General features: G+C 43.5%; 1 protein-coding gene across 1 annotated transcript in view; it reads left to right on the top strand.

The window, feature by feature from the left end:
- The window catches only part of LOC147692541 (alpha-actinin-4), a 335,353-nt gene extending 311,074 nt beyond the window's left edge, over positions 1-24,279 (top strand). The window contains exons 17-21 of the mRNA XM_086938767.1: positions 6,555-6,734; positions 6,863-7,009; positions 7,414-7,494; positions 21,644-21,802; positions 21,918-24,279. Of these exons, the coding sequence (XP_086794893.1) occupies positions 6,555-6,734; positions 6,863-7,009; positions 7,414-7,494; positions 21,644-21,802; positions 21,918-22,076 (726 nt within the window). The 3' untranslated portion in view covers positions 22,077-24,279. The remainder of the gene's footprint in view (positions 1-6,554; positions 6,735-6,862; positions 7,010-7,413; positions 7,495-21,643; positions 21,803-21,917) is intronic.
- The last annotated feature ends 357 nt before the right edge of the window (positions 24,280-24,636 follow it).

Below are 24,636 nucleotides of genomic sequence, written 5' to 3'. Positions count from 1 at the left end.
CATTCCAGACTGTAAGGGGATACTTGCTCTTCGGGTGATTAGCCACTGTATTTATTCCTGTTTTGTGAAAGTGGAGTTAATGTAGCACTTCAATCTATGGGCCTCTGACAATAAGCAGGGACTCTGGAGCCTAATGGGGAATGGCGTTCTGTAATCCCTTCCTTGGTTGATACCCAGTGCTTTTATAATGCATTTCATTTGGTGGGATGGATGGATGGATGGATGGATGGAGGCAGAGGCTGTCTGTCCCTTCCCATGATGCTTCTGATCCCAACAGTTGAAGACATTTGACCCCTTGCGGTATACCCAGTGAAAATGGTTTCAGTTAATTTTTCCAACTGTCCTGGTGGTGGTCTCAAAGAAACCGTTGACCTGTATGACTGAGACCAGGATAACTGTACAGTTTGGAATTATGATGCTCATGAAACCCAGGTGAATGAACATAAAGGCCTGCTTGACAAACTTACATTTTCCCTGCATAAGTAAAAACTGAGCACAAAAGTAAAGGCATCTTTGAAAAAATTTCAGACAAACACAGGACCACCTGGTAGAGTTCTTCAGGAGAGTTGTCAACAATACTTGTTATTGCCATTTGTTCCTTGTGCCCAGAGATTAATAACTGAGCTCAGAGTACTGATGCTTCACATTGGCATTTTAGCTGCAGTATCTTCCAAAATTGTCCTAGTACTCAAGTTTTAGTTGTTACCTGTAAATAGCCGGAGCTCATTGAATACATTTGCTTGCTTGAACTCCCACACTCGGGAGAATCGGTGGGAGTACACAGAGATGGGCACTTCTCCCACTTTTGTGTGTTGGTGAGAAGGCTGTAGAAGACAAATGTCACCTTTTTACAATATTGAAAAATGAAATTAATGTTTGCAAGAGTTTTTAAACCAGCCAATTTTTTGAGTTGTGCTTGCACCAGTACACTCCTTAGGTGTTAACAAAAATAAAATAAATGCATTTTTCAGTTTGTCATTCTAATAATTGTGCAACGTAATCAGTGATTTCTAGCATTACATAACTGAGCACATGATGCCGCTGGCAGGTTAATGGAGAACGCTAAATAGTAATTCTTTTAGTATTGCGATATCCATATCGAGGCCGGCTGCTTAAACGGAAAGGGGTGTTGTTCCCTAGGAGTATACAGCAGATCTCGTGTGTACATTCACCAGTTCTCCAAGTTGTCATTCTGATCCACTCTTGAGTCTGAGTACCTCACTTGACATGTGGCGAATAACTACTTTACTTTTGGATAGTAGTAGTGCTAATTAAGGCTTTTTTATTTTAACAGTCTGCTTTGGTTTTAAACATAGATCTACTTGGTAAACAGGCTTACAGCTTCAGCTGTCTTTAAATAACCTGTAACTCGCCCTCTTCAGACCACTGTGAGCGTGCCCATTCTTACCCTACTCCTCTAATGACCCCATGCAAGCACAGTCAATGTCCCGTCCAGCTACTTTAAAGATGCGGGACAGCAGGGTGTGCAAGAGCACTAAAACACATGTAACCAGCAACATGTCGCTTGAAAGAACAAAAGGGAATGTGATATTTCAGTGTTTTGGTTTGCAGTCTTCATTTTTGCCTGCATGCCATCCTGCATCTGTGTGCAGTATGTATTCCCTATTGCCAAAAGGTCAGTCTTTTAAGGAAAAGGCATTTCTGGGTAGACCCAAGCTACATGCCTGTCTCAGCAAGCCCATTGGAAGTAACACTGATTTATCATGGTCAACATTCAACTGTAGATAGTGCCAAACTCATTCAGTGTCTGGGTCAGGACGCCCACCTTCCTATTGGACTCCTTAAGTAAGTCTGGTTTCTCACAATGGAACAGGCTTTCCACCTCATTGGTTGGATCTTGAGTCCTATAATGAGATGGATAGAGTAGTAATTTATGGCTTTCAATGTTAATTTTGTGGGACACTGCAATGTATATATTGATCACGAAGCAGTTCCAGCCTAAAAACAATGAAAAATTCAAGCATGTAAGATATTTCAGCATTGAAGAAAGTAACCTTTTCTATTTATTAACGGATACTCTTAACTTCAGATTCCCTCATCTTTTGAATTCTTCTCACCCACTACTCCGGGCATCAGACTGGATCTTAAACTTTTTATAGCAATTGCTCCCACGTTCCAATAGACTCCACTGTATCTTCATCCCACCTACAGAAGTGGTGGTTACTCTTACAAAGATGCAGCAGTGGAAGGCATATAGCCACACTTGTCTCCTTACAGATGTAGTCAGTACAAAAAAGGTGACAACTTTACATAGTATTACACCCCTGCTACAATGAGATATGAGTAAGTAAACTGCGAAAGTAAAGACTTATTTAGTTTCAGTATTCATGAATTGAAGTGGTTCCCCTCAGTATTATGTTGGTTCTTAGTGCTTAAACATACAGCAAAAGACATTAATCACAATAATTCGGTGTTGATACACATGATGTAATTAACTGGAAGAGGTAATGTTTTAAGATGGAAGCAGCACAGCCAAAATGTATTTTATCAGAAACAATTTCCTCAGGGCCATTATGGTGTGACATTGATGATGGTTACCACATCTAAGGTAGAACAGCTGGTAAGAAAGCACGTAGATAATGTAAGAGTAAATCAGTATAGACATTAACTCGTTATTGTGTAGAAGTACCACAAGTGAGGACTTAAATTTCAGAGAGTTCGAATATATCCTCTTGATAAGGGGTGTTTTCGTAACAACACAGATTGTAGGACCAGAGCTCGGCTATAATTAACAGTACGCTGGAAGTGGTGGTACAGCGACATACAGAGGCATCACCACTGCACGCTGATGTTTTCTTCTGCACCCTTTGCAGGTGCAGAGCAATGCTCCCAAACTGTCTTTGGCTAACCAGCCCATTAAACGGTTTTTCTAAAACCGTGTGCTTGGGACTACTCTCCTGCTCCCACCTGAAGTCCACAGGCATCAACATACCATGCCGCAATTTAGGATGCAGATATTTGCGACTGACCCATATGACCTTTGCCTGGGGGCACATGCCCAAGCATGAATAAAGTGTTTCTTGAAGGCCATCCGGGAGAGTTTGGTAAAGCTGTATGTTACTGAGCACAAAAATTAGTTTGGTTGTGCTGCATTTTAGGGGCCGGCTTCTGTCACTGTCCTCAGTCAAGTTCACAGTGAAATTGATGACCGGTTTGAGCATAAGTGCAAGAAGGCCAGGTGGGAGTCTACCCCTTGCTGTTACCACTTGAGAGAGTTCACTAAGTTGGCACGTTAATGGCAAGACCATGCCAGTTAACTGACTCAACCCTGTTGACCGCTGCAGCCGACGCACCTTACATTTCTATAGTCTACTCTGCAGCAGGAGACCTCGAGGGAGACAACGTTGAAGCTTTTTCATATAATTCTGGATCACCTTTGAGCCCTATGGATCTGTTTGGGCCCCAGGTCCAACATGCCACTAGCAGAACCTGCCCACACAACTGATTCAATTCAGCCTCTGCCTGGCTCACTTCTGTTGCCAGGCCATGTCTTTACAAATTTGCAAAAGGCAATGTTGGTTCAGCATTAGCCTCTGCCTTGGAGGTGCCTGTGTAGAGTCCATGCCAGTTTAGGACATAAAGTGGAGCTCAACTAGATCTTGGTTGATGTTTGACTGTGAGATTAATAAGACACAGCTTTCACAGCTGTGATGCCAATACTGCCGCGGGCTTTGGTACATAGGGCATTTTTTTGTTCTATTCAGATACAATTGAAGGTCTTCACAATGCTCCATCTCCGGTCTATTTTTGGATCTTCATTTGACCCCTGACAGGAAAATGAACACTCTTGTTCTCTATACCCCAAAAGAATCCCTTTTGTTGTGGTTGTTGTCCATGGAGATAATGGAACTGTAGTCGATTCCTATCGAGACCAAAGCTAATTTGCTTACAGAAATCTTGTGGCTGGCCCCTTTACTTCGGCCTCCTGCTGCACTTCAGTAAAGCCTTGATAGACGCCTAAGCAGCAGCATGGTTAAAGCTGTGTTTGTACCTCAGTGATTTGTTCCATTATGAGGCATGACGGGCCTCCTTTTTGCGACTTATGCATCACCCAAAGTTGGAGAACCTTCCGGTTCAAGCTTCAGCCAGATGAGTGAATCTAAATTTCTCCTTACCCCACTGCTTTGTCCTCTGGGAGCTGGATCTGTAGTTTCTGCTGCCACCAGAAACTGACAGTGTTCTATTTTTTGCTACACTATAGGAGCAACAGGCCCCTTGCAAGCACAGCCCCTCTCTGCTCCCACTACTGCAGCATCTACCATCCCTCTCCAGGTAGGAGATACTTGGCCTACCCTCCGACCTCTACACACCTCAAACGTGGCAACCGGCCAACGCTCTGTGTTGGACTCGTGGGCCGGCAAATCTGCCGTGATTGCACTCCCCGCAGCCGAGTGGAGTCCAAAGAGAGCTTGCCGGATTCAGTGAGTATCTCTTGTGCAAACGGAAAGGGAGGGAGGGGTCTTGCCCAGCTTCTTTCCCTGCTCTTTCTTTGATCAACATTTCATATTGCAGCGTTTCCGCCCTAACGCTTTCTTTACTGTAACCCCAATGCAGAGCTCGTCTGCAGCCTGCTGTTGGCCGCCCGCCATGTTTTCCATGCACCTGCCCTCTGACTCATGTCCATTGAGAGTGATTGCTGCAGAGGTCCTGCAAGGGGGTGATCGATTAAAAGGGGTCAATGGTGAGGTGAAATCTATTACAATGGCAAAGTTTTCTTTGCTTCTGTTGGTGCTGGCGCCAGTGCGATCTGAAAGAGCAGCACTTGTGGGCATCCGAATTATTTGGTTGTGCTGTGTTAAGGCTGGTTTGAATGTGCTTTTGTCTGCATTGTCCTGGCTTATTCTCCATTTGCACTTCAGTTGTTTGCGGTGGGGTTTCCTCAATCTGAGTTCTTCTGTGTACAAACTGGACTGGAGTCTGGATCTTATTGTATTTCTGTTTGAGGGGGGTCAGGGAGGCTGCCCAGGAGGTGATCCAATTGTTGACATTCTTGATGGCTTTAGGGAGGCTGTTACTCTGTTCGGGTCAGTGAATGTTGAGAGCTGGGCTCCAGTCCTTGCCATTGATGCTGTTCCAGTTTCAGCAGGCTTGTTACTTAACTATCATAACAGTGAATATTACCTTTGGACTGATCACTTCTCTTATCCAGTATTATGGGTGTCTCTCATAGATTCACATGCCTGAATCATTCCCCGTCGTCGAGACGGGAGTCTCCGGTACTTAGAAAAGTAATGTCCTATAGACCTATATAGAGAAAAATAGGCCTAAGGGCCTCACCTTAGTAGCCAGTTTTTGTAGAGCATGTTCTAACAATTCTACATTCTTTTGGAGTATGGTCCGGATAAAGACAGTATAAGCAGGTTTCATGCTGATCATCAATATGGAGCCTCTTCTTACCACAAGAAGAGCAAGCTCTGAAGATACCCTTCTTCTGTTGATCAGCCATCGTAGAACTATGAAGAAACTATCCAATTTCTGTGAAGAAAAGAGTTTAAACAAGGAAACCTGAGGAGAACTAAGGTGGAGACTCCCTAGCACAACGTGCAGTAAAAAATCTGAGAGACTGAGGCTCCTGACAGGAAGGTTCTTGAGGGAGGTGATAGCTGATTGGCTACCTTCTAGAGTTTGGTCCTTTTTACAAAAGGACATAGATAGGCTACTAAGGTGAGGCCCTTAGGCCTATTTTTCTCTATAAAGGTCTATAGGACATTACTTTTCTATGTACCAGAGACTTCCGTCTCGACGACGGGGAATGATTCGGGCATGTGAATCTATGAAAGACACCAATACTGGATAACTGCAGTTACAGGTAAGTAACGCATTTCTTACTCATTCCCATTCTGTAGAGTGGACATCTAGGTATTAATAAAGTTCTATGTTAGTTTATGCTCAGTCATGGTTTCAATCTGTCACTGCATTTAAGGGTACGGAATGATTTTTTGTGAACTGACCTCAGCGCAAATTAGTAGTGCCTGTAAACAGATTGGTTCTCTTAAGTTCTGGAGGTGGGACGAGGCTACTACAGATCACAATGGCACCACCTATTGGCATGCAGGAGCAATTACCTGTTTCCATCTGGCACCAGAGTTAAAAAGGAGAGGAATTATATATGGAATATCTGCTAGAAATAGTTACTCAAAGTAACTTGTTCAAATGTGGCAGACTTATAGAAGCACAAGTGTAAATCACTTTAAGACTAAGCTACTTTCCCTCTGTATAAATCCGAAAATATTATGCAAAGCAGAGGTTTGTAGTGAGAGTGCAAATGTACAAAGCCTAGCTTCCTAGAGCTTTCCCAGTAGAGGACATTTCTTAGATGGGTAAGCTGCCCATGGGATGACTTGCAGAAAGCTTCTACCTTGCATATGGCCTGGTCACTGTTTACAGTACTTTCCATGTTAATTCTTGACATAGCCTTAATTATGCATTGTAATGAATGTATTCCATGACATTCTTTTAAAAAGTTTTTGTTGTAGCATCTGTTTTTGTGAACTATTATCTCCTTTGACGAATGTGGTGTGTTTCTCTTTTAGGAGATTGGTCGTATTGCCATTGAGATGAATGGCACTTTGGAGGATCAGCTGAACAATCTTAAACAGTATGAACAAAGAATTATAGACTACAAACCCAACATTGACAAATTGGAGCAGCAACACCAGCTTATCCAGGAGGCCCTGATATTTGATAACAAACATACCAACTACACCATGGAGGTAATTCTTGGAGGAAAGATGGTTTATGTTGTGCCTTTGTGGCAAGGAAGGAGACTGAGCGAAGACAGTGAACAGTACCATTATATTTTGGCTAATGTAGTAGTAATTTTCAAAATTTTTATTTTTAGCATATCCGTGTCGGGTGGGAGCATCTTCTTACAACTGTTGCTCGGACCATCAATGAGGTGGAAAATCAGATATTGACCCGCGATGCGAAAGGCATTAGCCAGGAGCAAATGCATGAGTTCCGCGTGTCATTCAATCACTTTGATAAGGTAAATGAAAATGAAAGTGCATAGCAAAGTCAAGGCTCGGGTGATGGTGGGGAGCCTTTGTTTTAAAAGATTTGTATCTTTATTAACTTGCTTGATAATGGGTAAACTTGGGTGAAGGTTCAGGAGGAGACACACTATAAGGAAAGTAAATAGATGTTGATCTCTATTATATTGATTGTTTGGAAGTGCCAGATATTGTTTCATAGGTTTTTAAACTTTAGGTACATTTCTTGTCTTTTACATTGTTTTGGTAGTTTTGTTATACTGTTAATTGCAAAGGTGATATTAATTAACTTTTCTTTTTCTCCCATCGCTACGTTGGTTTCTCCTAATGAACTCCCAACATTATTGCATTTTCCGATGCTTCTCCGTGCACTGATGTCCTGTTATTCAATCGCATAAAGGACCATACTGGAGCTCTGGGGCCAGAAGAATTCAAAGCCTGCCTTATAAGTTTGGGATATGATGTTGAGAATGACAAAGCGGTAAGGAATTTGGGTTCTATTGTGGAGGAAAGGTCTTCTCTTGTTCATGTGAAGATCATTTAATACCTTTAATGTGCATTTCTCCTAATTAAAAGTCCTTCTCAACATTTTGAAAGTAAAGAGGTCCCATGTGTGGATATAAAAAATTTGTATTTTACACCTCTATGATTAATTGCTCTCTGGTTCTTGCATCAAATTTTTAAAAGGACCCCTTTCCTTCTTATTACACATGTGGGTTTGAAATAGTTGAGTAAAGACTGGCTGTGATGTGCCTGAAACTCTGAGAATAGAAATGGTTAAAATGACCAAAAGGAGAACTATGCATCCATTTTCTTCTGCTAACTTTCTTTTGTGTTTACCTATGACACAGCAAAACCGCTCCAAAATGTCTTTATGCAAACCTCACTTCATTTGCCACAGCCATTTGTCAACTAAAAATGCATTTTTCTGGGATGGGGAGAAGGTTTTGCAGCGTAAATCGTTTTCTGGATCCACATGCTGTGCATTGATCTGCCACCTAGTCCTCTTTCTCTCTCCCGGTCTGTAGCTATTAGCAAACTATGTTGCTCCACCTGTGACGTCAGAAATGCCGGCCGGATGCATCTTTGCGAGGTCACCATCTTCAGGTTCTTTTTTTCATCAATGGGTATGAAAGCAAAAACTGAAGCTCTATGGATGACGAAGGAATCACCAAATATAATTCATTGGATCATCGAAAGAAAGAGAAATATAATAGAAAAGGGTTTCAAAGCCGAAGGACCCTGAAAATCACCAAAAGGTGCCTGAGGAGCACTGAAAGAAGTAAGCGGACCACGTAAGTCTTCAACCACGCAGTCTGAGAATGCACTGAAAGTGTGAGAAGGACACTGAGGGAAATTGAGAACATTCCCTTAAGAGTCTGCCCTGAGTGTCAACAAAAGTTTGTCCAAAAAGACAGTTGCAAGGTTTGTAACCTATGCCTACCTGATGATCACTACAGAAGGAGCTGAAACGTGAGCTGAATTTAGCCCTAAGACCTTGAGAGAGAGAGAAGCAGAGGTGTGAACACCAGACAACAATGCAGATGCTTAGGGACCGCTGCATGTCGAGTGATGAGGACAACTTCGAGGAGGCAGAAGTTGCCCAGGCAGAAGGTTCAGATGTCAAGGTGAAAGAGGTTGGCAAAGTTGAGGAAAAACAGCAGGTAACACCAAAAAAGCACTCTGGGGGTGAGCTGAAGTCTTCCGACTCGAAGCCACATAAGTCTGCCTCGATGTCAAAGTACTCTGCGACCAAAGGAAAGTAGAAATTCAAAGAGGAACACCCAAGGGTCCCTAAAGAGAGACCGATGCAGGTCTCTTCTCAGGGAACACTTCGTTGAAAGGAGATCGAGAGAAGGAGAGGGCAAAAGAAGGCTGACTGGACAGCTGAAGCTGATAAAAAGGGCTCCAAAGTGTCTTGACGCTAAAGAGAAAGCCTTGGAAAAAGAGAGACCGTAGAGGAGGCTCAGGGCTGATGTGGCAGCGATTCTTCAGAAGACCGATTTTGCGGCGTCCGTGAATGACTTTCAAGCACTCTCGAGGTCCACCAGGGAATAAGAGCAGGAAAAAGTTCAATGTGCCCTCAACCCACCAACTGCTCCCAAACCACACGAGGGGAAGCAAGAAATGCCCCTCTATAAGAAGGACACAAAGGATCTTCTAGGATGCCGAAAGCGGCGATGAGCAGTGGCAGGACCTCGAAACAGACTCGCCAGAAGAGACTGTTGACACATACCCGTCAAGGCTCTGGCCACCCACGACATAACAACGTACAGTGCCATTGTAAAGAGTGCAGCAGATCAGTATTGTGTACAGATAGAGGAAGTGAAGGCATAGGCTTATTTTCTCAGTCACTCCTACCAGCCTAGAGCAAAAACCAATACCACCCCGTGCTTCCAAGCATTGTAGACCAAGGGAGGGAGGCCTTTAGAGAGCCTGCTTCTTACAAGGTGGTAACACCGATAAAGGAGAAATATAAACATTCCTCAAAAGACCTTTTCTTCATCAAGGGTAAGCAGTTGTGGATCCCATCATTTGAGCCACAGCAAAGAGGAGGGTGAATGTCAGCAGTGAGAAGAACCACAGGGCAAGGACGTTTTTACACCGCAACACTCCAGCTGTCCTTCTAGCTGGCTCAGCACCAGGGTGCTCAACAACAGTGGCAGTTGCCACAGTAGCGACCGCTCTTTCTGGGAGAGCCAGAGGAAGGGGGCAGCCTTCCAGAGGAGCCAGCTCCTCCAGCAAGTGACTCCGCTAACCAGGGCCCAATCACAAAACATCAGCAGGTGCAGATTAAAGGCCTTCTTTTATGAGTGGAGGAGGGGGTCACCTCCGACAAATGGATTATAAACATCATTACTTTATAGAACTGATAGACTGCTCTTGAAGTCAGACCAAAGAAAAGAATACATTGAGAAGAGGAAAGGTGCTGCCTGCAGAAGGAACTGCTGCAAAAGAGGGCAGTAGAGAAGGTGCCTATGGCAGAAATCAATAAGGAAAATTTCTCAGCATTCTTTCGTGTTCCAAAACCGGATAAGACACTACGACCAAGCCCCGATTTTTCGCTTCCTCAACAAGCTCAAAATGACGCAAAAGTTAAAGATCACTACACTGCAAGAAGTCATCCCGTGCCTGAGGGAATTGGATTATGACAACTTAGAACTACAGAATGCATATCTGCATAACCTGATGAATCGTGGACACAAACGATTCCTTGGATCGTGGTCAACAATACACACTCCAATTCAGAGTGCTCTCATCTGGGATTAAGTCAGCAACCAGAGTGTTCACAAAATGCCTAGCGGCAACAGCAGCCTACCTAAGACTGAAAGATATGCATGTTTGCACCTGCCTAGACGACTGACTAATCAAGTCAAGCTCATACACACAGTGCGAAAAGGACACCAATAGTCATGGACTCTCTCCACATACTAGGTTTTATGATCAACATTCAAAAATCATCCACAAAGCCAGAGAGAGCGAGATTTTCCGGGCAGCAAGAATAAACGTGATGAATGCAAGAGCCTTCCCTACTCTCAACAGGATTCAGACTATAACAAAGAAGGCGCACTACTACCACAGGGTCAGTTTCTGACAGAACTGTGGGGAAGATGAGCATTAAGGCCTCATGCATTCCAATGATCCCAAATGCAAAGGCTACACTTAAGACCACTGCAAGAGTGTAACCAAAACCAATAGTCACAGGCGACAGGGAGTTACAAAGATCTAGTGGTTGTAACACAAAGTGCAGTAGGAGGTGATATGGTGGAACATAGACAACGTAAGTGGGCAGAACCTTCACACAACCAACCCTGACAGTGGCCATCACCACAGACATGTCCCACACAGTCTGGGGAGCGCTGAAAGTCAGAGGAATATGTAGAATTGCAGAAGCGATCCTGCAGATCAGTGTCCTGGAGCTAAAGACAGTCTTCCTGGCCCTAAAATCTTTTCGTGCTGAAGTGACCTGGAGGACAGTACAAATTCAGATGGACAACACAATCACAATGTTCTAGTTTATCAAACAAGAGGGATAACATTGCATGTGCTCTCAAAACTAACCCAAGAGATTTAGAGATGGGCCATTTAGACAGGAATAGACCTGATCACAAAAGACCTGCTATGTGCAGCAAACGGAGGTGCAAACAAAGCAGACAAACATCAGTGTCACAAACATGGGAGCTAAACAATGAAGTGCTGCAGTGGGGCATACCACAGATCAATCTATTGCAATTGTAGGAAAAAACAAAATGTCAAGTCTTCACATCCAGGCACCCACACCGCTTCTCCAGAGGAATGCCCGGTCGACACACTGGTCAGAGGAATTTACATACGTTTTTCTACCAATTCCCCTCTAACTTCTAGTGATAAGTGCAAAAAGTCCCAAATGACAATGATGCTAATTGCTCCACAATGGGCAAGACAAACATTGTTCTCAGACCTGGCACTGGCAAAGAGAAATGTAAAGGAGTTATCAAGAAAATAAACTGCCCGCTATGCAAAGAGGCAGATTCTTCCACCCAAAAGTATGCAGTCTGAGTCGAACTGCCTGGCTCGTGAGGACATAGTTTAAACACATGAATCACCCAAAATGTTTAATGGACTTTCTAAAGGAAGTGATAAGGCCGAGCATAAGAAAATGCTACTTGGCGATGTGGCACAAATAAGTACTATAGTGTGAAGACTAGTCGGTTCCTCAGCAGAACGGAGGACACCACAGTGAACAGGTATCATACCCTCCTACTACACAACAAACTGATGTACCCCTCATTAAAGGTGCACTTGGCAATAGTGGTCTACACACAAGGCCACATAGGAAGTGTTATTTTTACTACACCAGTTATCAAGAGGTTCCTACAAGGAGCACCAAGAATAGCTTGACCCACATCAGCCCGGAAGCCCATGTGGAACCTCAGTTAGGTGCTAATGCAACTTATGAATACACTGTTCAAACCGCTGCACAAGGCACAACAGCAGTTTCTGACCTGGAAGAGCACCTTACTCTTTTCAGTCACATCACTAAGCAGGGTGAGCGAGCTGCAGGTACTAACCAACGAAGAACCATACCTTGCATTTCCATGTGAACCAAGCTATCCTGCATGACTAAAACACCAAGAGAATGATGCATAGACTAGACTTGGGCAGGGCTAGGATTTTTTTTTTATAATTCTTTTTATTAACAGTAGGAATCAATATCACAAGGCAAAACAAAGTACATTCTCATTTCTTATTATGATAAGGTTCTTACCCAAATAATGTACAATATCGTAACTTGTGTCATGTCTACAATGATTCGTCTTGAGCTGGTACTAGTGGTGGGGTACCAATGTTCCCTTTATATTCATTCCACTCGTTTCAAATGCAGGACCAGTTTTTAGGACATCCCCTGGCTACATAGACATATTTTTGATGGAACATGCACCAATCTATATCCCTCTTCCAAGCGGAGACCGCAGGCGCCTGTGATTCCCCCCTTTTCTGAGCAATATTATGCTTCGCTATCGTCAACCCCAGCGTAACCCAAGTGATCTGTGTGTTGTTTAGATCCGTGGGCTCCCAGACATTCAGGAGACATCTCTTAGCCTCCAGAAGGAGTGCATGCGTTAACACTTCGCTCAGCACCTCATGTATCTTCTTACAGTACTTCTGGACAAATTCGCATTCCCGCAGTATGTGGAGGAACGTGCCTTCACTTCCACAGCCCCTTCTACATTTACCATCTACTGCTCTTCCCATTTGCACCATACAGGGTCCCGTGATGTAGATCCGGTGCAAGATTTTGAGTTGTACTAGCCTGAACCTCGCTGCAATGGCTACCTCCCGTGGTGAAGCTACCGCTATTGCCTAGTCTTCATCGTCCAGTATTATACCATCCCTTTCCCACTTTTCCCGCAATTTCAAAAGGGGGTCTCCAGAGTGATTCACTAACTTTTTGTAGGTGAGCGAGATGGCCTTTGTTGGTAAATAGCCATCGAGGAGACATGTCCATAAATGACATATGTATGGCAGCTGCATGGTCATCAATACATACTTTCACAAAACACTTAGGCGGTACAAGTGGGACTGTACTGAAGCATCAACTATCAAGCTCATTTTATTACCACCATAAACAGTAAACCATAACAGCACTATAAAATTATTGCACAGTATGTGAATCCAGAAACTATTCATGCTGTAAAACCAAATTGTTTCTGACCAGTTGCTATGATTTACTACCTAGACAGGACAAGGGAAATCAGAAGGGGAAGTCAATTCTTCGTATTTGCAAACCTCAACAAGAGCCCACTGGTAACGGAGACCATTGCAAGATGGGTAGTTAAAACAATCCAATTGTGTTACCAGAAGGCGGAAAAATACCAAGAGGAGAAAGCTAGAGTGCACCGAACAAGATGGAAGGGATCCAACCTTGGCTTCCTAGCAAACATGTCCATACATGACATATGTATGGCAGCTGCATGGTCATTAATACATACTTTCACAAAACACTAATGTGTGACCAACCAGATAAATAAGGCGGTACAAGTGGGACTGTACTGAAGCATCGGCTATCAAGCTCATTTTAATGCCACCATAAACAGTAAACCATAACAGCGCTACAAAATTATTGCACAATATGTGAATCCAGAAACGATTCATGCTGTAAAACCAAATTGTTTCTTACCAGTAGTAGTTTTTGGAGCTTGAAGAATTTTCTGAATCCACCTGCAACCCTCCACCTTCCGAGGAAACGATATGGGATAAAGAAGGAAGGATGCTACAATTCTGAAAAAGAGAACAGAAGCCAGCCAATACAGGAGTGTCACCAAAGGGGAAAAAAGAATCTGAAGATTGTGCCTCCTCACAGAGGCTTCCGGGGCGCATGTTTGATTTCACAGGGGGGGGGACATTGGCCAATGGCTAGAGGCGACGCCCAGGGAAAAGAGCCGACAGGGCGTTTCGGTACCCAACCATTAGATGGTGGAATAATGTGCAGCATGGAAATCCAGAAAATTCGAGATACAACACTACTTCTTGTAAGTAACCATTGCGTTAATCTATGAAACCAACTTGGAGAGCCCAATAAACAGCAGCTTCTAAAATTCATGAAACTACATGACACAAGTTTCAATATACATAATATTGTTGTTCAAGACAAAAGAGCCCCCCCTTCCCCTCACTTTTCATCTACCCAACTTTCTCTGTTCTCTACCACTTTCTACAGCTTCTGTACTCCTCTGCATGGTGCCCTGTTACAGTCTTCTCTTTGACACTTCACTGCTTTCTGTTTCCTCTCTGATCTCTCCTTTATTCTGTTTCTTATGCCCTTCCTCTGTTCCTGCTCTTACGTTCTTCATTTGATTCTTCAAGCATTATCATTGCTTGGTGTTGAAGACCGCTTTCTAAAATGGTTCTGAATCATTTAACTGAATTTCTTTGCTTTTTATTTACTTTTCATGCTGGTTTCTCAACTTCATCTCCTTTTCTCTTCCTCCCATACCCCGTATTCCTTCCCTTGTACCTCTTCCTCTTACCACTTTCACCCTCTGCTGTTCTCCTGCTTCTTCACTTCAATTTTCCTCTTTCATCGTGTGCTGACTTATCCGATCTTCCACTGTGGATGTACCTTGCCTGCTTTTCTTTCTAAATCTCGGAGTAGAAGCGCCCAGGAACTGTGGAATTGGACTCGCGATCTCTTCTAAATTCTTCTGGATACAGCCTGGTACAGTCTGCTTTTCTTCCCTATTGCTTACACATCTTAGACCTCTGTCCCTGTGATGGATAATTATTCAAGTTCATTTAACCCACATACATGTGCAGACCAACCCACCCATTCACAGATCTGCTATTACACCCGGACAGGCAAGAACTTGAGTGATGAGAGAATGGACACACCTATACATAGTAGTCTGGTAGGCAGCCTTATGACCAAGACTACAGGCAAATGCTCCACTACCAACAAACAGTAATAAGCGACCAACAAACTGGTCACTTCATAGCATGGGTAGTGAAGGGTGTAGTCACTTTCACTGTGTTGGGGTACACTGCTAAGGTACTTCAAGCACCTCTTGTTTAAAGTAGCTGCTGTCAATTTTCTCATCTCTGCTATTTGTATCAGTAGAATAAGAATATTTTTTAAATGTATGCCTCATACAATCTATAGTGCATCTTATATTTTCTCTTATTTTATGAGGAAAGCTGTCATTGTACCCTGCCATGTTCAGCACATAGGGAGCCGTATTTTTTGTCCTGATGTATAAGAACAGTTCCTTAGAATACTAGCTTTTTTTCACACACTTTTTCTTTAACCTGCCAATATACCTTTTCCTTAAGAGATTTTCCTTGTTTGCTGACCTTCTTTATATGCTTGCTAATTTCTTTCCCTTTGATTACTTTTTTACCTTTGCTAATCATTAAGCCATACTGGTCATGAGTCCAATTGGTTACTTGATATTGTGTCCCCATTATAATGGAACCAGTCTGACAAACTGTGCTTTTATTGCTTTTAATACCATCTGATCAGAACACTTCAGATGATACCCAGCTGTTCTTTCCTGGCCATCTCGAGCTGCTACCAGATTTGAGACTTGATCGCTTTCAACTTCAATATTTGAGGGATCCAGTCTCAGCCCTCTGCCTGGACAGGACTCCTTAGGATCAGATCTGTACAAAATCCTCTTCAGTCAACACTCCTCTTTGAGCATATGGTGGGCTTATTTCTGTGCCTGTTGGTGCCGCGGTCAAGCTTCACCAAAGCTCTTGATGCTGAGGCGGTTGATCATTACAGCGGCACAAACTCGTGCTGGCAAGATCTGCTGTGGTGGACATTGGCAAGATCTGCTGTGGTGAACATTGGCAATATCTGCTGTGGTGAACATTCCTAAAACAGTACAAATTCAAGAAAAAAATGCAACCGGTCCCAGAAGGGGACCTACCGAAGGCAGATAAAGTGGCATATAATGTGGCAGGTTAGGGATAAAGTGACATTTAGAGACCTATGTTCTACTGCAGGAGTAGATGACTAAATTTGAAAGAAATATTTATTGAATAACTACTAAAAAAAAATGTGAATAAAAACGGTAAAAGGCACAACAAAGAAAAATGGCATTTAACCATTTCATCACAAGTCTGGGTACCCCGATTTTGCTGCATGAATGTTGTCTTCTGGACTCGTATGTAGTGTATTCTATTATTCTGCCGCCTAGTGGTGATGTCTGGAATTGTTTTTCTTTCTTTTTTTTTGCGCTGCATATCTGCCACCCTTTTGTATGTCGTTACTTTTATGACGTCAGACATGGCCTCCGAAGCCATTGTGCGTGGTTTCCATCATCTTCAAATTTTCTTTTATGTTTTTGGGTCAATAAGCAAAGATCGGAATTTTTTGACAGAGCAGCAAACCGAACCGTTGGAAAAACAAATGAAGGACTTAAGAATGACAGATAGCTACCAGATTTACCAGAATGTTGATGAGTTGAGTGGGGAACCTGACCGTAGGTTCTGAAAATGTATATCTGGGAGGCTGGAACAGTCTAGGGAAATGGTGCCCCAAATGCCAAAATAAGTTTTTACAAAAGGACAATCGCAAAGTCTGCAACGTCAGTCTACCCAGAGCCACAGGGCTGAGAGGTGTGTACCAAGTTCCAGTTGAAGAAAGTCGGAGCCAAGAAAAAGCATGATGCATATGCAGAAGAAAAAGCTACTTATCCTTTTCATCTTGGGCCTTTGTATCTCCACTGATGATAAAAACAATGGAGATACCGAGGTGGGGGAGGTCCGACATGTAGGACAGGTTTGCCAATCCTGAAAAGGAAGAGCCAGTGAAGAAGTTACAAAGAGAAGGAATACAAGAGACCTACACAGGTAACCCCTCAAAGACAGTGGGCCTGAGACAAAGCATTCGAACTCGAGGACTCTTAAGATTCCCTTGAGCAAGACATGCCAACTCTGAAAAGAAATATGGCACCCACCCTCGACCCTGAACAAAGAGCGCTCAAGAAGGAATGGAAGGAGCGCTCCCACCCTGCTGAATGTCTGCGATCTTCTAAAAGAAGAGGGATTTTGTCTAATCCGTGAAGGAGGTTTGAATCTCTACGATACCTTTTGGAAGACAAAGGCAAGAAGAGGAGCAAGTAGAGATACAACCACCGACTACACCCGATCCACAAGAAGTGCATGAAGTATTCTGCGAGAACGAAAAGTAAGAAAAAGGCTCTTTCCAGTACTTTGAGCGCGCAATACCGGATTGGAAATAACACAACCCCAATGGAGTATTTACTACATTATTCTAAAAAGAGCTGCCAGCACCAATGTGGTTGCAACTAGAGGAAGAGCAACTACAAGCTTGTCTTCTGCTGGAGCCTCTAATACCATCACAAAAAAACTACCAATACCCACCATTGCTTCCAAGTATCCTGGATCAGGGTAAGGAGGTCTTTACGGAAACTCCTTCATGTAAGTAAGGTCCTGGGTAGATAAATGGTTCAAATACTCATTTAAAGACCCCAAATATCTAAAGGGCAATGTAGTGGCAGACTGAATATTAGAGGCCACTGCCAAGTTAAGAGCCAGTGCCCTGGCATTAGCATGTCGTCCACGGAGAAGGGAGACGCATTGTTGAGTGAGTTGTTGCCACCCAATGGAGAATACCCAATTCTAATACACTCCTTTTCGCCACGGATATCAACAGTGGGAGGGGATAAGAGGGAGTTGATGCAGCTCCTCCTAGATCAGTATAAAAAGAGTTCAAACTCCATAATCCAAAGAGGGCAAGACAATTCCTCATATATGGTCTAAAGTCATCCTACGGAGCTGCGGACACTGCAAGTCTTTGTAAGGACATTATCGTCAGGAGAAAGACTTGGTTACATGATTTAAGGTTTAAGCAGGTGGTGCAGTAGACTATGATAAACTCCTCCTTCACAGGAGAACATCTGTTCGGCACTGCAATGCATGACCCCTACAATAGATAAAAAAGGACACCATTACACCAAAGGCAGTGGTAACTCAACATCTTCATGGTCCTATGAAAAGGGGGTCCGCAGCAATGAGGATGCCTTCAGGAAGAGGAGAATGTCAACACAGCACTCCACAAGCATTTTTCTTTACACAGCGAGTGCTACAAACTACAGCCCCACAGTGGCAATCCTCCTCAACACTTTAGGTCAACCCTTTCGCGGTAGGGCCAGTTTCAACCGAACCCTACAGAGTTCTCTGTATTAGCTTTACAACAAGGCAGACAACATTCTCTACGCTCCCTTTTTGGGACTGATTCCGATAAAGATGGTGACCCGGGTGCTGAGTTTGCTCAGCCCTATACGGACGATAATTAGTACGAGGACTTGAAAGACCCTGGTGGACTAGATACCTTTTCCCTCCTCCAGGGAAAGCTACGGAAGAATGGGCCTCCTGGGCCATAGTTATGAGTACGGTGCCTGACAGAAATACTTGATAATAAATGTACTGACTGAAATCCTGCAGCTTGGCCAGATTGGTTCTTAGCCTCTCCTCCCATCCCGTGAGGCCTTGACAGATATCCTTCTAGGGGCTTGTGTTAAGCTTTGCACCGGCCCTTCAATAAATTGTCCGATTGCTAGGTGCCACAGTCCTGCTCCAGGCAACTTGGCCTTTTTGTCCCTGCACCAGTCTACAGAGATTCTTGTGGTGCATGCTTCCACTAGCTAGACCAACCCCAACAATTTCCTAACCACTCCCTCTGATGGGGAACACGAGTGTGGAGACATTTGGGTGGATGTTATTCTTTTCAGCCAGTTTGTCCCCCTGTTCGATTAATGTCTCTTGTTTGTGAGACCGCTACACATTGTCCTGTTGGACTCGGTGGTGGAAGTATTCCCAGCTGTTCTGGAAGACCTTCGCCCTGTTCCCAGGCAATTCAGGATTGTCTTCATGTTGCCAAGTTCATGATTTGTTGCAACTTGGACACCACTGCCTCCAGTGGGTGGGCCATAGGCACAAGTATCTCACTTCGCCGCCATTCCTGGCTATGGTTCACTGGGTTCTCAACAATATCCAGTCCTCACCGATGGACATGCCGTTTGATGGGACTCACCTGTTTGGGTACAAAGCCAGCTCTTCCTTTGAGTACTTCAAGTAGAGTTGGGTTTCTGCCAGTTTTCATAGTCTTTCTCTCGATCCTTGCCAGCAGCATCAATTCCACCATTCCTTTCACTGTTTCGCAAGAGGTGTTCCCTACTGTCCGCCTATCCCACACCAGTAGAGAACTCAGCTGTTTTGCCGATGACGCCATGATATCCATCGCCCCATTGGCGAAGGTCAGTGTGGCGCCTGGTCCACTACCACTCGTGCAGCCCCACCTACCAAACCTCTTTAGTGTACCCTTGCAAGGTCACAGGTCCATGGTGAGAGGCATGCTGGACAGGATTTTAAAGGGTGGTGGAGGACTTGGTATGGGCGTACAGCACTACAAAGCAAGAGATCTCTGGCAATAACCCATTTCGAACTTTGAGAGTGAGAGATCCCTGTTCCAAAATGGTACCCTTTTGGATAAAAGAGTGGGCAACAAATGGTGGGGTGGAAAAGCACGACTCCAAGTTATCAGGTATAAATACCAAGTGTGCAATGGAGAAAGGTGATTGGGACAAGATTAAATCTGGAAGGGTGATAAAAGGGTTGGCTAAGTTTAACAACCCGTATAAAGTGGAGCAGGTATATAAGTATTATGTTGTCTTGGAGAATGGTGAGCGGTGTAATAGACGCAGAGTGCCATTATACCAAAAGGGTAGGAGTTGTGATGAGAAAACGATGGAGGATTTGCAGTGGCTACATGCTGATGAAAGATTGAGAATTTGCTCTGGTAGAATGGAGGATAGGTGGTGCTATACCTTCTTCAGGAGACACCGAGGTGAGAAGTGCCTGAGGGAGGAATGAAAGGGATCGAAAACCCCTCATCTTTGGAAGATTGTTTATTAAGTAGTGATACTACCACCTAGCACAAACGTCAAATTCTGGTGAGCTTTAAAGTATTCTTTGAGTTGCTTTGCAATTTGCTTATGTAGTTATTTCTTTTATTGTGTTTTTAGCTTGTTTTGTTTTTAGAATGCATCTGTCTCTCGCTATGCGATGACAGGAGGAATGGAAGGGGATGTGTTGGATATGGCTGATCTATTATGAGCATGAGATTGGGCTTCTTCTTGTCTCGTGCCTTCATTGTAAGGGAAGCCTGGCTGTACCGGATTCCATACAAATGTTCAGCAGCAGGGTTCTTTGGTGGGCAGATGGCCACTGGCCAGCATGGAAGCGGCTGCTCTTGACAATTTTCCGTGAAATAAACCACTTCCCTCCATTGGCTTGGTGTCAGGTGTAAATCCTTCACATCACTCTTCATGTGAATCTGTTGGATGTACGTTGCAAAAGGAAATGTTACTGGTATCACTAATCTTACAGCTTTGAGCTCTATATGCACACATGAGATACTGCCACCTCCCCAGTGAAGAGTATGAGCTTATTCTTTTCCAATATACCCTAATATTCATTGAGTATGTCATGGAAACATAACATGACGGCCTGAAGGTGCAATCACTACAGCGTTAGGAGGGCAACAATGTGTTTCAGGTGGTAAACAGCCGTCACCCATACCCAACATGGTTGTAACAACCGCCTTGTGATAACGCCTACCATTACCCCGCAAGTCGTTACGACTTGCGTAGGGGCGAGAAGGTGTTGGATTTAAAATCCAACACCTTCCCTACAGTCCGCACAGACTGGAGTTGGAATAGAACATTTTACTATTCCAACATCCAGCAACCCCCCCCCCCGTGCAAGTCGTTATTACGACTTGTGGGGTAATGGAATGCGTTGTTACAACGCAGTCGTTGTAACGACCGCGTTGTAACAACATGCGGGGAAAAGCGGCATACTTGTTTCAGGTTGAACTCCACAAGTGGTTGAGTCACTAAAATTGACGTGTAAACAACACATTTTTCCAATGCCTAGATTATATTTGAGGGGGAGTGGAAGGGGGCTGGCTATGGAGCCAATAAACCACAGCATGTGAATCTAAAATGAACTCAAGCTGAAAAACTATTATCACAGATAAGTAACATTTTCCTTCTTTGTCACGGGCACACAGTGGTGTAACGAAAGTTGAGGGCCTGCAATCCCTCCTCTCTCTTCCCCCTGTGCGCCAAGTACATGGGAGGGATCCCCACCCTCTGGACCCCATGAGCAGCTCTGAGGGCAGGGGCCTGTGCACAGTGTCAGAGACAGTCACATTGAGCTTTGGGGGGTTCCATCAAGCTCTGGGGCTATCGTTATGTCTCTGTGGTCACTGGTGTGTGTGTGTGTCTTTATTGCTCTATTGTGATTTTCCCAAATCCTGTTGTGGATTTCAAAATAATTGCACCTTCTCTACTGCTTAAACGATATGTTTCTGGCACGTTTCCAAAAGAAAGTATCTCTGCAGGTGCCCACCCTAAAAAGGTTTTTGTAAATTGTCCTGATCTTGACTGCTTCTTATACGTTTTGTGAGTTTTTTGCACTATTTGTATCGATCTCTTACTGTCCTTTTGTGAGCATTGTTTCTACGTCGCTTTTAGGGTGACTCAAACATGGAATATACCATGGTCTTGTGCATTTGGTACTGCTCAGTTTCCTGACTATCTCCATATTCATGACAGGGTGATGCTGAGTTTAACCGCATAATGGCCATTGTGGATCCGAACTCTACGGGAAGTGTGACGTTTCAGGCATTCATCAACTTCATGTCCCGGGAGACCACAGACACCGACTCTGCTGACCAAGTCATTGCCTCATTTAAGGTTCTTGCTGGAGACAAGGTGAGATTATAAATACATTAATTCTGATACCATGTCTTGCTTATTCACTTGGACTGATTTTATTGATAGTTTTTTATTGTTTGTCAAAAATTGGTATTTTTTTTTCCCCCTCCAGAATTATATCACGGCCGCTGAACTTCGCCGAGAACTGCCGCCTGACCAGGCTGAATATTGCATTGCACGGATGGCCCCCTATCAGGGACCGGACGCTGTGGCTGGGGCCCTAGACTACATGTCTTTCTCCACTGCACTCTATGGTGAGAGTGACCTGTGAGAAGAGGTCAGGTCGTAGCAGTAAAGAGGGATAGCACAAATCTCCCATCCCTACTTACATTAAAGAAAAAAAAAGGAAATGGAAACGCCACCATGTTCGTCTGAGCGGCAAAGGAATTGCGGTCCTTAGTGTATGCTGGGAATAGGAACACATTCCACCAACTGCTACAGGAAGCCCAACTCATTCCTCCAATCTCTGCAGGAAGCCAGATTTGTGTTATGCTTTCAAACTTAAAGCGCTGTGTGCCACCCAAAGGCCAGTTTTTTCTACTCCTTGCTGCTGCAAGAGGCCCAAAATTATTGTTGCACTTATTCTAATGCATTCCATTGCTGGAGACCAATCCATTAATCTTCAATGACTGCATATTCCCCTCAGTGATGCAGTACTTCAACCTCATTGACTTTCAGGACTACCAATGCATTAGTTTGACCAACCTATTCAAGTACATTCCACGGATACCCTCTAATTTCTGCAGGAATCCCAGCCACTGACCGCAACAACCTGCAGCCCTGGGGTTAATATGTCAATTTGCACCACAGTTGAATCTGAGGGTTATTAGTCTACTTTATTGTAGTTACTAACAGAAATGGGTTGGTGTGTGCTGACTTTCCTCTTGCACTGAGGTAGTTAGTGCTGTCCTCCTTGTGCATTATGGTGCTTTTTTGGGCACTATCCACCATCACCAGGGTGCTTTTGGGTATTTTTGTCTCGATTAAATTGGAATTGATGGTTGGATGTAAGAGGGATTGTTTTTTTAAATTATTAGTATAATGGGATAGTTACTGATGTCACCAGGGGGAAAAAGGATTGCTTCTGTTGCGAATATTCCCTGCATTTTGGCATATCATTTTGGCGATCCCCACAGGCTTTAACATTGAGGCTGTATCTATGCAATGGCTGTTCGGGTTGATCCAATAGACATTTATCTTTTATTCAGTTTTTTTGGGTAGGAGGGCTTGAAGGTTTATTTTATTTGTTTTGTAAGCAAACTTGGAAACTGCTTCCCTTCTCGATACTTCAGAACAAAAGCCGCTTGTGCCAGATTGATTCTGGCTCCCTTTAAAAAAATATATATATATTCCTGTGAAGAGCAGATATCTTAAGGTGAGACAGTGTTGTAGTCACAGCGTTAATCATAGAGGCAGTTATTCCAGAATAGAAACGGGGTGATTTAAAGAGGTTTGCTCTAAACTCGTCTTTAAACACAAATGATGTTATTTCCTTGCCTAGGTGCTTTTACGAGGTGACAAACCACCCACAACACTATAACCTGTTACAGATGATCAGGCAATCGCACTAAAACCCTATTTCACAACTTGTTACATTGAAACGACTGTGCCCCATTGCTCGTATACCACCAGTCTGTGGACAGTCTTCAGCATTTGGTCAACTACTCCGATACAGTGTGGCAAAAAAAAACTTACGGTCTCTGCTTTTATGTGCTGGAGACCACAGTCTTGGCACACAGTGGATCCTTGTGCTTGCTGAACACCACATTCTATGAAATGCTGGTCTTAAGTGATGCCAGTGCTTAGAACTATTTTACCTGCTAGTTAGTTGCCAGGCATGATTCTAGGCTTTGCCTGCTACAGACACTGGGTTGGGACATCAGAACAGTTCACTGTAAGCATTATGAATGCTTTGGCTTCATGTGTTGCAGACGCTAGCAGTTAAATGGCCTCTTAGCTTGTGCATTGTGCAGCACTACATGGCACTCTCGTGCTTTGGCACAATGGGGAATTTGCATGTGTGTTTTTGAGGGTGGCACTTTGACATTTGCTTATTTTTCATAATTGTGTTGATCTCAGATACATGGATTATTTTTTGTGGCACCGCTATTTTCCAGGAAGATGTTTTTCTGAGGACCAAAAAAGGGTTACCATTTACTTATTAACTTAGGGATTTATTATATAATTATATATTCACTTAGCAAACATATATTTGCAGTTTTTCCTGTCTTGTAATTAAAATATTGCTGATTATTGTAACAGGAAAAGTCTTAATAACATTCCAAGCCTTGGCCTATATATATATATTTTTTGGAAATGAAAGTGTTACGTGAACGTTTGATTACGATTTGGCAAAGTGCTTTAGTGTAGACAGGCACCAGGAGAGCACAGTCTCTTTGCATTGACTTTCTACTATTTGAGGTTCTTGAGGAATCTCGTCTTGGCAAATCAATAAAATGTGTAATATTTTTAAAGCGGTTTTGTCCTTTATTATTGAAACTTAAATGTAGAATCAAAGTGTGTTCATGCTCCACGTGGTATCTACTGTAATCTACAAAAGTAGTTTGGAAAAGGTTTACTTAACTTCTACATCGCAATCTTCCAAGTAACCACTGAAGACATTGAACACTGCTTGGTCTGTAAACAGAAAACCCAATACATTGTTGGGCTCAAAGTTTTTCTTAGTATCTTGCTGCTGGCACTGCTAAATACTAAGGATGCCAACCCTTGATAAAATCTCATTCCTCCTTCCAAAAACCTACGCTTTCTATATCTCAATGTTTTCTCCTTTGCTTATTCTTTTCTTATCGTTCCACCATACTACTTTCTTC

The sequence above is a fragment of the Lissotriton vulgaris genome, chromosome 9 (assembly GCF_964263255.1).
Source record: "Lissotriton vulgaris chromosome 9, aLisVul1.2, whole genome shotgun sequence".
Taxonomy (NCBI): domain Eukaryota; kingdom Metazoa; phylum Chordata; class Amphibia; order Caudata; family Salamandridae; genus Lissotriton; species Lissotriton vulgaris.
Note: the sequence above shows the minus strand (reverse complement) of the source record. Positions and strands in the feature narration are given on the sequence as shown.